Consider the following 17,071-nt stretch of genomic DNA (forward strand, 5'->3'; position numbering starts at 1 on the left):
GCGTCGGCGAGGGCAACAACGGTGCAATGTGTACACCTCATGTCCAGGGAGTCTCGCGGCCCCTGAATTATTTTATGTTTTTGGCACAAAAGAGTGAATCCATTTCAACCCAAAGTAGAACTAGGACATTGTAAAATCCCTGATGCAACTAAACATACTATTATGAACTTATGATTCCCTTGTTTCTGAATGTTGCCTGATTGCTAAAATTTGTTCTTTATCTATTTATGAACTGTACCAATTTTCATTGGAGGGAGCGCATTGTCTATGCAGTCATGAAAGGTAAGATCTTGACGGATAATTGTCCAGGGAGTCTGGCAGCCCCTGAATAATTTCATGTTTTCGGCACAAAAGCGTGCATCCGGTTCAACCCAAAGTAGAACTATGACCTTGTAAAAGCCCTGATGCAGCTAAAAATACTGTTATGACATCTTGATTTCTGAATGTTGCCTGTTTGCTAAAATGTGGGGAAACTATCCCGTGCTCCTAGCCTTGGGTACTCCCGGTACTCCAATGTCAAAAAAACAATTTTTAAGTGTTACAAAAAATTCCAAAAAAAATTGTGAATGTTTACAATGAATGTGACTACAAGCCCTAAAAATTTGAGGTCCAAACTTGAATCACATATTGAGAAACAAAAATATGAAATCTAGCATGAATAGTGTAAAGAAGAGACAAGAGCAACATTGACACTATTCAGATCTGGATTTCTCTTTTTTGTTTCTTAATGTACATTTTGATTTTGGATCTAAAATTTTAAGGAGGTGTAATGACATTCCTTGTGAACATTCTCATTTTTTTTCAGAATATTTAAAAATGTTTTTTGACATTGGAGCACTGGGAGTACCCCAAGGCTTGACGGATATATCTATTTCTTTGGTTGCACAATAGTTAGATCATGTTGGATTTTGGAATGTGGTGCTTGTGCAGATTTTGGTATGTAGGAAGTTTAGTCCCACTGAGCATATAGATGCCCTCATACCTATATCTCACATATCTTTATCCTCGACATTTTTTTCCCAAGGACCAGGCAATGGGGAATTGATAGAAGTTTAGCTATTACTCCGTACCTCAGTTGGCAGATTCAAGTATTTTGTCAGTTATGTTGATAGTTTCATACGCTTTACACGGATCTATTTACTGAACCACGAAATATTAGTTAAAAAGTGTCTTCTACTATTTTTAGAAACTTTCTTGACAAAAGCCGCCTAATGGGAGGCTAAAGGTTGGGAAACCGTCTAACTAACCAACACAAGCTCCTGCTTTTGGAAGACTAACCCTAGACGCCGCAGGTGGGTAATTCAATTGTAGATGCCCTTTCATCCGGGAATTATTCACATTTCAATCGAGCAAACGCCAGAAAGCGGCCCTCAAACTATTGCTAAATCGACAGAGCTTATAGGCAAGTTAACACAAAGACACACGATACCATCGGATGCAGGGTACACAGACCATAAAACCAGAGTGCCCACACTATTCTGCTTGGATTGAGTGCAATTTTCTTTGTCTTCCCAGAACACCATATGGTTTGAGACGTTATGACTACTAGTCTACAATCTACGACAATTCGAGCAGCCTGAATTCGAAACAGTAAACTTCCAAACAGGTTCTACCAGAGCTTCCAACCAGGACGTGGATTAATTCGGAGAACTCAGCCTTTTATTCTGAACACCCATCATGCAACCGCATTTATGCAACTGTTAACAGACTGACAGGTTGTATTTTAAGTGCTACAAACCAGCTGGAGTTGAAATGGCTCGGTATGTGCTTATTGTATCGGTTGATAACTGAACCCATACAAACTCCTCCTTGTAGCTGATACTTTTATCACACGAATCTCGGCATGTGTACACAATAATTGTTGTCCAATCGAGAGGGTCTTGGTCACTTTCCACATTGAAGTAATGGAGTAGTTGCGGCATTACCTGTGTGCATAGTAAAAATAGATAAAATTAAATAAATTCTTTTTGGCCACAGGCAGGAGCACTGCCTTTTCATTAAGAAGGGGAGAATATGTACATGTTGGTAATGTTTAAAGAGGGGCATGCTGGAACCCCAAACGAGCTTAAGACCACATGCTAACTACTCATGAATTTGAACAACCCTTGGCTGAAGGCCAAATCACGCTGCGTAATCTCCTCGAAGGTGTCATTGAAGATGTGTCGGTTCCTCTCCTTCCAGGCGTTTCACATAATGTAAATGAGGACGCCACACCGTCTCCTCCTTTTGTCGCACAGAGATCACCGCAGAACACTTATTATGAAGGCTTAATAAGTTAACATTTAGGAACTATTTACACATTTGCTGTCAAAAGCTATAACAATTAATATTTTGTCATGTAGACAGTGGTCAGTGGATGGGATCTTATGTGCCATTCAATGAATGATACGATCTGTATACCATCTGATCTTTCAAAATTTACCCCAACTTCACTTTTTTTTAATATATGAGAGGAATCCTAGAATCAGATTCTAGTATTCACATCAGAGTAACACAACTGCAAGTAGTTGGTCTCTGCCTCAAGTTATGATTCCTACATCTCTTATAAGAGAGGGGCTTAATAGGGAAATTGTAGCTTATGCCACTTCCAGTAGTGATATTCTGATTGTACTGCAAAAATCAGGTTCTGCATTTCCCACTTCAAGGTCAAAGTTAGGCATACATTACTACAAAACTATTCGGCGCATTTTCATTTTTCTTATACGACACTGTTTCGACTGATGCATAGTGCATCTCAGCAAGTGTTTCCAGCGTAGAAAACACAAAATTGGATGGATTATCAAAAACTCAAACTGGACTAACCTGAAATTCATAGGCAAGTGGGGCATTACAATAGATGCATGATGGAATGTCAGCACTTGTCAGAGACCCCGTTGATTCTGCCCAAAGAGGTTCTGCATTTTCTTCCCCACAGTACCTGCATTAAACATTAATTAAACTCAACAACCCCCTGAAACAACCACCAACGATTTGCTGCAGCTTTAGCTGATGTTACATCAAGCGAAGTAGGGACTCATGATGATATGGAAAATACTTCTTTTCCGATAATGGACCATTACATGTACACTTATTAAACTGTTATAAGCAAAAATTAATCTAACCAATACCTTAATAAGTTCATAAAACCACAGTAATGGACAGAACACTCATACTCAGATAGTTTGGGTTTAAGGACGCCTGCCAAGAAGATGAATCATTGATTCAAAACCTTGTCGTTCTACAAGTCTATGGCTTACCTTGAAGCAGTACATGATTATCTAATACCAAATTCATATTCAAAAAGGGAAAAGGATAACTAAAGTAATGACTCTAGTTCACTCACCTCAATACTTGATGAGTTCCTTCTACACGGTCTATGAACGATGCCCAGCATGTTTTGTCATCATCAGCCTACACAAAAATAGTAGTCTGGTACTAAGAAACACTGGCAGTGAATAAAACATATGAGGAAACTACAACAGGCCAAAAACCTCAAACTGATCCATCAATAATTGTGTTATGTCATCTGGTTCGTCGCCTTCTTCCACCAACTGCTCTGAGCTGTTTTCGCCACAATAAGGGGTCTCCACTTCATCAAATATAAGATATTCAGGCCATGAACTGCCAGCAAATACTGCAAGTAGCTGAAAATGAAAACATTACATTGGAGCTACACTTCAGACCTATAAAAGAGCACTCAGAGAACAACCACCTTTTCGTGCACCTGGCAGATTAGAGTCATTGAATGAACCTGGTATTTGACAGCAGTCATTCTTGTGACTAGCATGCCAATGCAATTCCTGAATAAGAACATTACAAATAATTTGATGTATAATAATTCAATAAGGAGCAGACACAAACAGATAAGAAAAATAGACATGATGATTGTCTGATTGGTGAATACCTGGTGCTTCTTGGAACAGTACCTTGCTTCGCAACAGTGGCTGCAAATCTCTTCACCTTTCCATGTGCCACACCAATCACACAGCCGAGGACGCGGCCCTAACAGGAACATTTGTAAGAGAAATGATATGATAAAGTGGTCATGTTTATACAGTATGTCAACTGGGCATCATAAGCAAATTGGCGCATAATAGAAGCAAAGAGGATTTCCAGAGACACCAAGAGTATTATCAAAAGCATAGTAATCACCAGTCGAATACAACTGACGCTCGTAAGCACCTGGAGGCGTAACCCCGCGTCGTCTCGTGCAGGCGACTCGGGGGCGATCAGGTTTTCCCCCCGAGCACCGCCTCCATCCTCACCTTCCCTCGCCGCCGTTGCCGGCGGCGGGAGTTCCTCCACCTCCTGCTCCTTCCCTCCCTACGCTTCCTCCATCTGCTCACCCACTTTGTCCCCGGTGGCTCGAGTCGTGAAGGTCACCGCCGCTGGATCTCATCTTGGTGACGTCCCCGCGGATTGGGGCCTTGCCTCCTGCCGCCGATCGGCCCGGGGTGCATGCGTAGCGGCTGCTTGCTGCTACCCCGTCTGGTGAGTTGTTCCTCGCGGGGAACGGCCAGATCCGGGGCTTGGCGCCATGGGATCTGCAAGGAGGAGTTTGTTCATGAGTGGGGTTTCGGAGTGGTGCTCGGTGCGGTGGCTGGAGCGGCGCGCCTCGTGTGGAGCTGCTCGTTTTCTGCAGAGGCGGGTGGTGGTTTGTCCCTAGTAATCTTCGTCAGCCATGGCGTCTTTCTGTCGGACGTTAACCTCTTCAATCTGGCCACTGACGTGTTGGTGTCTTTCTGGCGGACGTTAACCTCTTCAATCTGGCCACCGACGTGTTCCGGTTTTCCTTGTCAAAGATCTATACGGATTGGCATATGTCGCCCTGAATTTCTAGATTCGAAAGAATCCGATCGCGCGCGCTCATATTATCAGCCAGCACGGCTTTAAAAGGGAGTGACGCGAAGCTTCGCTTTCTTATCAGAGTCATGGGACATGTCTAAGTCAAGATTCTCAAGTCACTGAGTGAGATGAAGAAAGTCATGGCGGCTGCGATTGGAGGTCTTGAAGCGTTGGTGGAAAGGTGTACTAGATGCAATGACGACTGCGTGCTAGGTGTTTGATGACTTGCAATAGCGGCATCGGCAAGCAGGGGCGACAACACTGCAGGACTGCAATTTTGGTGGTGCTCCTCGAGTACCGAGTCTCGATTCACAGGGTGAAAACCCAATATCTCACCTTCATTGGTTGTACCTGGCAATGACCTTGCTGAAGGCATTGTTTTTGGGTGAACTCGGACTTTCTCCAAGGTGAAAACTCAAGATCTTCAATCGGGTAACAACAATGCTAGTGCATTGTTTCCTTCTTGAAGGCGTTGCTTTTGGAGAACCTTTTTTGTAAGCCGGGTGTTGTCTTTGGTGATGATTAGAGTGTTGTTGCTAATGATTGATCATCGTGGCGGGGCTTTTTCTTCTTCTTATTTTTATTATCTTTTTTGGCTGTGTGTATTCTTGATGTCTTTAGACATCTTGTTGGTACAGAGGCCGGGTGTAATTGATATCTTCGTGATATCAATATATTCCTTTTTCGAAAATCAAAAGCATAGTGATTTCTGTACGGGGAAGATGTCAGCAATTTGAAATACGTGGTGGCCAATGAAGTGAAAATCATGCTATTAAAAAAGAGGGTTAGTTGTGAAAATAGAGATAAAATTAGTCAAGGAAATGATAAGTGTGTTCATCCCTCTAAAACAGGGAAACCATGGACTCTATAGTATGAACCACGCAAATAAAGGGTGAAGTTAAGGTTAGCTTCGAAACATCTCTCTCCACAACAATGCTGAAGTACAGAAAAACAATATAACTCAAGCAAAAAAAAAAAATAGATACCTCCTGCACGTTGTGCCACAACGCAGCCCTCAGGATCAACGCAGTCCTCAGGTCGAGGCTCTTCGACCGGGTAAAATGGGTTATTCTTGGCCAGCTGGCACCTGAAAACCTTCACACTGCAACACAATTCATCCACTACATGCAATCAACACGAGAAACGGAAAACTGTTCGATTTAAAACTTGAGAGCAATCAACAAATATACTAGCAGTACCTTCTAACAATTCCTGCCCTGTCTTTCCCTTGCTCATGCTGGTCTTGCATCAAGCAAGACATGGATGGACACATGAACACAAAGAATGTGCGGTGGCAGGCTGTCTCCTTCCATTTAATTGGCGCCTGGAGCTGCACACAAGCATGCCGAATTTGTTGCCAATCCCTGTATGTAGCAGAGGTGATCATCATAGAAAGTTAACGAATGAAACCTGGAGGACGAAACGCAGCGGGGCGCCACAGAAGCCGCATCTACTCAACTCGCCTGACGGCAAATTGACAGGATCAAGCCAGGCCTGAACAAAAGAAACATATGTATAGCGGTTAGAGAGAAGCTCAGATGGGGCATCAAAATCTAACATGTAATGCAACAGAGCATATATAGTTGTGTTGGACCGGGGCACCGCCAGCTTTGTCGGGGAAGTGTTGGGGGAGAAGGAGATGCCAGTCCGATGGTTCCTTTGGCTCCTCCGCGACGTATAAGGTCACCTGCGGCTCTTCCAAGCCCTCATCGTCGTCGTGATCATCTATGCCTTCGTGGCCGCCTTCGGAAACTGCAACGGGCCCTGGGTCCTCTTCGTGGGAGGTGATGTCGAGGTTCTGCGGCGTGCTGGTGTCCAGTTCCATCTTTGTTGAGACTTGGCGGCGGCGGCCGCAGCGGAGTATAACTCGGACGTGGCGGCGGTGGCGGCGGCGGCAAAAACCTCCTTCTGTTGGCTCGGGTCGCTCTAGTCACCTGTGTCGTTTCGTTGGAAGGATCCACCCCACCACTTTTTTTCGGAAACCTCCCACGTGACCCAATTTTTTAGGGCAGTGGATTTTTTAAAAGATTCGCCACGTCGTCAGTCATTGGACTTATCGCGAGATGAGTGTCAGATTCAACTGTCAGTCTTGTAACAAAGTCGATGTTGCGCTTAGACTAGCCACAATGGGTAGTAACATAGAATAGTAACATGGTTACTATTCTATGTTACTACCTCTATACTCTCTCCTTTCCGGTTTATAGGGCTTATCTCAAAATCTTAGTTTTTCCATTTTATAAGGCTCAATTTGGTTGTTCCCCATCACAATTTCAGATTCCAACGTGCATTAAATAATTGCATGCAAGTATTAAGAGAATTGACCAATGCATATACTTTATGCATGCATGCATTGCAATTAATACATTCGTAAACATAATTTTTGAGGAAAACAAAAACATTAATTGGGTGCTTTTGCAAATTACAAAAAGTATTCCACCACTCACCATCTACCTTGGTTGGTGAGATTTTTGAATTGAGCCCAATAAACCGGAAAGGAGGGAGTAGTGGGTAGTAACATATATGTGGTAACATACAACACTTTATTTATTAGTCTATAGACTCATCTTATGCGTGATGTTACTCATACTAATAGTAACTAGCTATGTTACCACATGCCTCTCTTTCTTCATTTATTGCTTGCCACATCATCTATTTTATCTAGATATGTGTGATGTTACTACCTATGTTACTCCCACTGTAGGTAGTCTTAGACATCTGCGACAGAGTTTATTTCGTGGAACTTGCTTCGTCTACAGGAGATGTAAAACTCGCCAACCGCCAACCGCTTTTCAGTTTCATGCCGCCCACCCGCTTGCTGCCGCCCGTCTCCGCCACCGGTGATTTCTGGCCAGAAATATTGCCGCCGCCGCTCGTCCGTTCATCCCCAGCACCACTGCAACCCCGCCGGCTATCCCTGCCTCCCGCTGCGCTACCGTAGCCGCCGAGGTATCAAATCCAGCAGCTCCACCGCCGCCGCTGCAGGATCCATCGCTGATCCACCGCCACCCGCCTTCAAATCGGCCGAATTAGCCACTTCACCGCCATCGGATCGCCGCCGTGCTGCCACATGATTTAAGCTCTCCCCGCTGCCGCCGGATTCGAGCAGCACACCTACTGCCACACTGCTACCTCTTGAGCACTGCGTTGGTTTTCCCTTGAAGAGGAAAGGGTGATGCAGCAAAGTAGCGTAAGTATTTCCCTCAGTTTTTGAGAACCAATGTATCAATCCAGTAGGAGGCCACGCACAAGTCCCTCGCACCTACACAAACAAATAAATCCTCGCAACCAACGCAATAAAGGGGTTGTCAATCCCTTCACGGCCACTTACGAGAGTGAGATCAGATAGATATGATAAGATAATATTTTTGGTATTTTTATGATAAAGATGCAAAGTAAAACAAAAGGCAATAAAAGTAACTAAGTGTTGGAAGATTAATATGATGGAAAATAGACTGGGGGCCATAGGTTTCACTAGTGGCTTTTCTCATGAGCATAAGTATTACGGTGGGTGAACAAATTACTATTGAGCAATTGACAGAATTGAGCATAGTTATGAGAATATCTAGGTATGATCATGTATATAGGCATCACGTCCGAGACAAGTAGACCGACTCCTGCCTGCATCTACTACTATTACTCCACACATCGACCGCTATCCAGCATGCATCTAGAGTATTAAGTTCATAAGAACAGAGTAACGCTTTAAGTAAGATGAAATGATGTAGAGGGATAAACTCATGCAATATGATATAAACCCCATCTTGTTATCCTCGATGGCAACAATACAATACGTGCCATGCTGCCCCTACTGTCACTGGGAAAGGACAGCGCAAGATTGAACCCAAAGCTAAGCACTTCTCCCATTGCAAGAAAGATCAATCTAGTAGGCCAAACCAAACTGATCCTTCGAAGAGACTTGCAAAGATAACCAATCATATATAAAAGAATTCAGAGAAGATTCAAATATTGTTCATAGATAAACTTGATCATAAACCCACAATTCATCGGTCTCAACAAACACACCGCAAAAGAAGATTACATCGAATAGATCTTCACGAGAGAGGGGGAGAACATTGTATTGAGATCCAAAAAGAGAGAAGAAGCCATCTAGCTAATAACTATGGACCCGAAGGTCTGAGGTAAACTACTCACACATCATCGGAGAGGCTATGCTGTTGATGTAGAAGCCCTCCGTGATCGATGCCCCCTCCGGCGGAGCTCCGGAAAAGGCCCCTAAGATGGGATCTCACGGGTACAGAAGGTTACGGCGGTGGAATTAGGTTTTTGGCTCCGTATCTGGTAGTTTGGGAGTACATAGGTATATATAGGAGGAAGAAGTACGTCGGTGGAGCAACGTGGGGCCCATGAGGGTGGAGGGCGCGCCCTGGGGGGGGGGTAGGCGCGCCCCCCTACCTCGTGCCTTCCTAGTTGATGTCTTGACGTAGGGTCCAAGTCCTCTGGATCACGTTCGTTCCGAAAATCACGTTCCCGAAGGTTTCATTCCGTTTGGACTCCATTTGATATTCTTTTTCTGCGAAACTCTGAAATAGTTAAAAAACAACAATTCTGGGCTGGGCCTCCGGTTAATATGTTAGTCCCAAAAATAATATAAAAATGTATAATAAACCCCATTAATATATCCAAAACAGAATATAATATAGCATGGAACAATAAAAAATTATAGATACGTTGCAGACGTATCAACCATCCCCAAGCTCAATTCCTGCTCGTCCTCGAGTAGGTAAATGATAAAAACAGAATTTTTGATGTGGAATACTACTTGGCATAATTTCAATGTAATTCTTCTTAATTGTGGTATGCATATTCAGATCTGAAAGATTCAAGATAAAAGTTCATATTGACATAAAAGTAATAATACTTCAAGCATACTAACTAAGCAATTATGTCCTCTCAAAATAACATGGCCAAAGAAAGTTCATCCCTACAAAATCATATAGTTTAGTCATGATCCATTTTCGTCACACAAGAATGCTCTCATCATGCACAACCCCGATGACAAGCCAAGCAATTGTTTTATACTTTAGTAATCTCAAACTTTTTCAACCTTCATGCAATACATGAGCGTGAGTCATGGATATAGCACTATGGATGGAATAGAATATAATGATGGGGGTTATGTGGAGAAGACAAAAAAGGGGAAAGTCTCACATCAATGCGGCTAATCAATGAGCTATGGAGATGCCCATCGATTGATGTTAATGCAAGGAGTAGGGATTGCCATGCAACAGATGCACTAGAGTTATAAATGTATGAAAGCTCAACAAAAGAAACTAAGTGGGTGTGCATCCAACTTGCTTGCTCACGAAGACCTAGGGCATTTGAGGAAGCCCATTGTTGGAATATACAAGCCAAGTTCTATAATGAAAAATTCCCACTAGTATATGAAAGTGACAAAACAAGAGACTCTCTATCATGAAGATTATGGTGCTACTTTGAAGCACAAGTGTGGTAAAAGGATAGTAACATTGTCCCTTCTCTCTTTTTCTCTCATTCTCTGTTTTTGGGCCTTCTTCTCGTTTTTTATGGCCTTTTTTTATTTTTTTCACTTGGGACAATGCTCTAAAAATGATGATCATCACGCTTCTATTTATTTACAACTCAATGATTACAACTCGATACTAGAACAAAGTATGACTCTATATGAATGCCTCCGGCGGTGTACCGGGATATGCAATGAATTAAGAGTGACATGTATGAAAGAATTATGAATGGTGGCTTTGCCACAAATACTATGTCAACTTCATGATCATGCAAAGCAAATATGATAATGATGAACGTGTCATGATAAACGGACCGGTGGAAAGTTGCATGGCAATATATCTCGGAATGGCTATGGAAATGCCATAATAGGTAGGTATGGTGGCTGTTTTGAGGAAGATATAAGGAGGTTTATGTGTGAAAGAGTGTATCATATCACGGGGTTTGGATGCACCGGCGAAGTTTGCACCAACTCTCAATGTGAGAAAGGGCAATGCACGGTACCGAAGAGGCTAGCAATGATGGAAAGGTGAGAGTGCGTATAATCCATGGACTCAGCATTAGTCATAAAGAACTCACATACTTATTGCAAAAATCTACAAGTCATCAAAAACCAAGCACTACGCGCATGCTCCTAGGGGGATAGATTGGTAGGAAAAGACCATCGCTCGTCCCCGACCGCCACTCATAAGGAGGACAATCAAAGAACACCTCATGTTTCAAATTTGTTACATAACGTTTACCATACGTGCATGCTACGGGACTTGCAAACTTCAACACAAACATTTCTCAAATTCACAACTACTCAACTAGCACAACTTTAATATCACTAACTCCATATCTCAAAACAATCATCAATCATCAAGCTTCTCTTAGTATTCAACACACTCATAAGAAAGTTTTTTACTAGTCTTGAATACCTAGCATATTAGGATTAAGCAAATTACCATGTTGTTTAAGACTCTCAAAATAATATAAGTGAAGCATGAGAGAAAAATAGTTTCTATAAAACAAATCCACCACCGTGCTCTAAAGATATAAGTGAAGCACTACAGCAAAAACTACATAGCTCAAAAGATATAAGTGAAGCACATGGAATATTCTAATCAATTCTGAATCATGTGCGTCTCTCATCAAAAGGTGTGTACAGCAAAGATGATTGTGGTAAACTAGCAAACAAAGACTCAAATAATACAAGACGCTCCAAGCAAAACACATATCATGTGGTGAATAAAAATATAGCTCCAAGTAAGTTACCGATGGAAGTAGACAAAAGAGGGGATGCCTTCCGGGGCATCCCCAAGCTTTGGCTTTTTGGTGTCCTTAGATTATATTGGGGTGCCATGGGCATCCCCAAGCTTAGACTCTTGCCACTCCTTATTCCATAATCCATCAAATCTTTTACCCAAAACTTGAAAACTTCACAACATAAAACTTAACAGAAAATCTCGTGAGCTCCATTAGCGAAATAAAACAAAACACCACTTCAAGGTACTGTAATGAACTCATTCTTTATTTATATTGGTGTTAAACATACTGTATTCCAACTTCTCTATGGTTTATAAACTGTTTTACTAGCCATAGATTCATCAAAATAAGCAAACAACACATGAAAAACAGAATCTGTCGAAAACAGAACAGTCTGTAGTAATCTGTAACTAACGCAAACTTCTGGAACTCAAGAAATTCAGCCAAAATGGGACGACCTAGAAAATTTGTTTATTGATCAGCAGCAATTGGAATCAATATTTTATCACGTTCTGGTGATTTTTAACAATTATTTTCATGAACAGAAAGTTTCTGGACTTTTCTGCAAGATCAAATAACTATCATCCAAGAAGATCCTATAGGTTTGACTTGGCACAAACATTAATTAAAACATAAAAACACATCTAACCAGAGGCTAGAGCAAATGTTTATTCCTAAACAGAAGCAAAAACAAAAAAACTAAAAATAAAATTGGGTTGCCTCCCAACAAGCGCTATTGTTTAACGCCCCTAGCTAGGCATAAAAGCAAGGATAGATCTAGGTATCGCCATCTTTGGTAGGCAATCCATAAGTGGCTCTCATAATAGATTCATAAGGTAATTTTATTTTCTTTCTAGGGAAGTGTTCCATACCTTTCCTTAACAGAAATTGGAATCTAATATTCCCTTCCTTCATATCAATAATTGCACCAGTCGTTCTAATGAAAGGTCTACCAAGAATAATAGGACATGAAGGATTGCAATCTATATCAAGGACAATAAAATCTACGGGCACATAATTCCTATTTGCAATAATAAGAACATCATTAATTCTTCCCATCTTAATAGTGGAATCCGCAAGGTGCAAGTTTAGAGAGCAATCATCAAAATCACGGAAACCTAACAAATCACACAAAGTCTTTGGAATCGTGGAAACACTAGCACCCAAATCACACAAAGCATAGCATTCATGATCTTTAATTTTAATTTTAATAGTAGGTTCCCACTCATCATAAAGTTTTCTAGGGATAGAAACTTCCAACTCAAGTTTTTCTTCATAAGATTGCATTAAAGCATCAACGATATGTTTAGTAAAAGCTTTGTGTTGAGTGTAAGCATGTGGAGAATTTAGCACGGATTGTAACAAGGAAATACAATCTATCAAAGAGCAATTATCATAATTAAATTCCTTAAAATCCAAAATAGTGGGTTCATTAATATCTAGAGTTTTGATCTCTTCAATCCCACTTTTACCAATTTTTGCATCAAGATCTAAAAACTCAGAATTTTTGGAACGCCTTCTAGGTAAAGGTGGATCATATTCAATCCCATCATTATCAAGATTCATATTTCTAAACAAAGATTTAATAGGGGACACATCAATAACTTTTAGATCTTCATCTTTATTTTCATAGAAATTAGAAGAACACGCTTTCACAAAGCAATCTTTCTTAGCTCGCATCCTTGCGGTTCTTTCTTTGCACTCATCAATAGAAATTCTCATGGCTTTGAGAGACTCATTGATATCATGCTTAGGAGGAATAGATCTAAGTTTCAAAGAATCAACATCAAGAGAAATTCTATCAACGTTCCTAGCCAATTCATCAACTTTAAGCAATTTTTCTTCAAGCAAAGCATTGAAATTCTTTTGCGAATTCATAAATTCTTTAACACTAGTCTCAAATTCAGAAGGCATGTTATTAAAATTTCTATAAGAATTGTTGTAGGAATTACATAATTATTAGAGGAATTACTAGGGTACGACCTAGGATTAAAGTTTCCTCTATACGCGTTGTTACCAAAATTATTTCTACCAACAAAGTTCACATCCATAGATTCATTATTATTTTCAATCGAGGTAGACAAAGGCATATCATTAGGATCAGAAGAGACACTTTTATTAGCAAATAATTTCATAAGTTCATCCATCTTTCCACTCAAAACATTAATTTCTTCTATCGCATGCACTTTTTATTAGTAGATCTTTCGGTGTGCCATTGAGAATAATTAAACATAATATAATCTAGGAGTTTAGTAGCTTCTCCTAAAGTGATTTCCATAAAAGTGCCTCCCGCAGCCGAATCTAAAAGATTTCTAGAAGCAAAATTCAATCCGGCATAAAAAATTTGTATAATCATCCATAAATTCAAACCATGAGTGGGGCAATTACGTATCATTAATTTCATCCTCTCACAAGCTTGTGCAACATGTTCATGATCAAGTTGCTTAAAATTCATAATATCGTTTTAAGAGAGATTATTTTAGCGGGAGGAAAATACTTAGAGATAAAAGCATCTTTGCACTTATTCCAGGAATCAATAGTATTTTTAGGCAAAGACGAAAACCAAGCTTTAGCACGATCTCTAAGAGAAAAAAGGAATAGCTTCAATTTAACAATATCATTATCCACATGTTTCTTCTTTTGCATATCACATAAATCAACGAAGCTATTTAGATGGGTAGCGGCATCTTCACTAGGAAGGCCGGCGAATTGATCTTTCATGACAAGATTCAACAAAGCAGCATTAATTTCACAAGATTCAGTGTCGGTAAGAGGAGCAATCGGAGTGCTAAGGAAATCATTGTTGTTGGTATTGGTGAAGTCACACAATTTGGTATTATCTTGAGCCATCGTGACAAACAAGAAATCCAACACACGAGCAAACAAGAAGCAAGCGAAAAAGAGGCGAACGGAAAAGAGACAGCGAATAAAACGGCAAGGGTGAAATGGGGGGGAGGAAAACGAGAGGCAAATGGCAAATAATGTAATGCGGGAGATAAGGGTTTGTGATGGGTACTTGGTATGTAGACTTTTGCGTAGACTCCCCGGCAACGGCGCGAGAAATCCTTCTTGCTACCTCTTGAGAACTGCGTTGGTTTTCCCTTGAAGAGGAAAGGGTGATGCAGCAAAGTAGCGTAAGTATTTCCCTCAGTTTTTTAGAACCAAGGTATCAATCCAGTAGGAGGCCACGCACAAGTCCCTCGCACCTAAACAAACAAATAAATCCTCGCAACCAACGCAATAAAGGGGTTGTCAATCCCTTCACGGTCACTTACGAGAGTGAGATCTGATAGATATGATAAGATAATATTTTTGGTATTTTTATGATAAAGATGCAAAGTAAAATAAAAGGCAATAAAAATAACTAAGTGTTGGAAAATTAATATGATGGAAAATAGACCCGGGGGCCATAGGTTTCACTAGTGGCTTCTCTCATGAGCATAAGTATTACGGTGGGTGAACAAATTACTGTTGAGCAATTGAAAGTATTGAACATAGTTATGAGAATATCTAGGTATGATCATGTATATAGGCATCACGTCCGAGACAAATAGACCGACTCCTGCCTGCATCTACTACTATTACTCCACACACCGACCGCTATCCAGCATGCATCTAGAGTATTAAGTTCATAAGAACAGAGTAACGTTTTAAGTAAGATGACATGATGTAGAGGGATAAACTCATGCAATATGATATAAACCCCATCTTGTTATCCTCGATGGCAACAATACAATACGTGCCTTGCTGCCCCTACTGTCACTGGGAAAGGACACCGCAAGATTGAACCCTAAGCTAAGCACTTCTCCCATTGCAAGAAAGATCAATCTAGTAGGCCAAATCAACCTAATAATTCGAAGAGACTTGCAAAGATAACCAATCATACATAAAAGAATTCAGAGAAGATTCAAATATTGTTCATAGATAAACTTGATCATAAACCCACAATTCATCGGTCTCAACAAACACACCGCAAAAGAAGATTACATTGAATAGATCTCCACGAGAGAGGGGGAGAACAGTCTATTGAGATCCAAAAAGAGAGAAGAAGCCATCTAGCTAATAACTATGGACCCGAAGGTCTGAGGTAAACTACTCACATATCATCGGAGAGGCTATGGTGTTGATGTAGAAGCCCTCCGTGATCGATGCCCCCTCCGGCGGAGCTCCGGAAAATGCCCCAAGATGGGATCTCGCGGTTACAGAAGGTTGCGGCGGTTGAATTAGGTTTTTGGCTCCGTATCTGGTAGTTTGGGGGTACGTAGGTATATATAGGAGGAAGAAGTACGTCGGTAGAACAACGTGGGGCCCACGAGGGTGGAGGGCGCGCCCTGGGGGGGGGGGGGTAGGCGCGCCCCCTACCTCGTGCCTTCCTGGTTGATGTCTTGACATAGGGTCCAAGTCCTGTGGATCACGTTCGGTCTGAAAATCACGTTCCCGAAGGTTTCATTCCGGTTGGACTCCGTTTGATATTCTTTTTCTGCGAAACTCGGAAATAGGCAAAAAACAGCAATTCTGGGCTGGGCCTCCGGTTAATAGGTTAGTCCAAAAATAATATAAAAGTGTATAATAAAGCCCATTAATGTCCAAAATAGAATATAATATAGCATGGAAGAATCAAAAATTATAGATACGTTGGAGACGTATCACACATCTTTGCCGTTTTTCCGCCGCCAGACTCGGCCTTCTCACGCCGCAGAGATGCCGCCCCGCGGCGACCAATCCGCCACTCGATTCATAACCGCGCCACCGGCCTTTCGAGCTGCCGCCGCTGGACCTCCGGGTTCTTGTCCCTCGACCACCGGCTCACGTGCTGCCACCGCTCGGTCCGCCGACACTCCTCCCGGCTCTCGACCGCCGGTGCTACTCCTGGCTCTTTTTACATCTTCATTACATCATCAATATACATCATTTGTTGGAGTTGGCCCTTTTTTGGAGATGCAAAAAGCATATTTTGGAGATGTAAAATTTTACATATCCAAATTTGCATCATCTATTGGAGATGCTCTAACTACAGGAATACAATTCATCAACTCAGCAAAGACTTCCTGGCAAAGCTTGGCACCCTTCCAGCATCGGCGTGGAGCTTGAGAGGTAGTCCAGGAGCGGATGCAGATTGTGATCTACATCGATGACTTCTGGAAGACGGAATGTGTGTTGGGTTCGTGGTTCGTGGATGGCAGGTATGGTTTTCTCCTTCGGCGTCTTAGTCGTGGTGGGGTACCATATCTCGAGTTCGATGGAGTGTCCAGGATGTTGCCCTGGTCTGATTCATTCAACAGCAAGGGCTTCACTTTTGGTGAGCCACCTTGGAGGTACGCAAAGCTACATATCAGCGATGGAGCCGCGTCGAGCTCGGGCGAGGAGGTGATCCGTCATTCTTTCCGTCGGTGGCTGCTGTGGTGGTGCCGGAGGCAGGTGACGGACGTTGGTGTCAAGCTCAGAGAGGTTCTATTATTATTTTTTTAGTTTTGTCATGTCGATCTTTACGTGACTTGTA

General features: G+C 41.7%; 1 protein-coding gene across 7 annotated transcripts; it reads right to left on the reverse strand.

Annotated features, from left to right (window-relative positions):
• Positions 1–1,454: 1,454 nt before the first annotated feature.
• Positions 1,455–4,658, reverse strand: LOC109736302 (uncharacterized). 7 transcript variants are annotated; one of them, XM_073499819.1, is made up of 7 exons: positions 4,132–4,644; positions 3,884–3,981; positions 3,692–3,779; positions 3,471–3,623; positions 3,323–3,390; positions 2,803–2,917; positions 1,455–1,925 (listed from the first exon to the last, which is right to left on the reverse strand). In XM_073499819.1, the coding sequence occupies exons 3-7, from the start codon at positions 3,764–3,766 to the stop codon at positions 1,731–1,733; spliced, it is 606 nt and encodes a 201-aa protein (XP_073355920.1). In that variant the 5' UTR covers positions 3,767–3,779; positions 3,884–3,981; positions 4,132–4,644; the 3' UTR covers positions 1,455–1,730. The 7 variants fall into 7 exon arrangements, 6 of the variants coding, with proteins under 6 accessions (XP_073355920.1, XP_073355919.1, XP_073355918.1 ...); XM_073499818.1 differs by having other exon boundaries at positions 3,704–3,779; positions 4,132–4,643; XM_073499817.1 differs by having other exon boundaries at positions 4,162–4,642.
• Between the last annotated feature and the right edge of the window lie 12,413 nt (positions 4,659–17,071).

This window comes from Aegilops tauschii, chromosome 5 (assembly GCF_002575655.3).
Source record: "Aegilops tauschii subsp. strangulata cultivar AL8/78 chromosome 5, Aet v6.0, whole genome shotgun sequence".
Lineage (NCBI taxonomy): Eukaryota > Viridiplantae > Streptophyta > Magnoliopsida > Poales > Poaceae > Aegilops > Aegilops tauschii.

What these genes read in the sequence shown, in the direction of transcription:
- LOC109736302 (XM_073499813.1), bottom strand. Translation starts at nt 3,994, where the DNA reads ATGTTCCTGTTAGGGCCGCGTCCTCGGCTGTGTGATTGGTGTGGCACA. An exon ending in TATTGATGGATCAGTTTGAG is followed by an intron (nt 3,391 to 3,470) that starts GTTTTTGGCCTG and finishes ATTTTTGTGTAG; the next exon opens with GCTGATGATGACAAAACATG. An exon ending in CACTTGCCTATGAATTTCAG is followed by an intron (nt 1,926 to 2,802) that starts GTTAGTCCAGTT and finishes CTATGCACACAG; the next exon opens with GTAATGCCGCAACTACTCCA.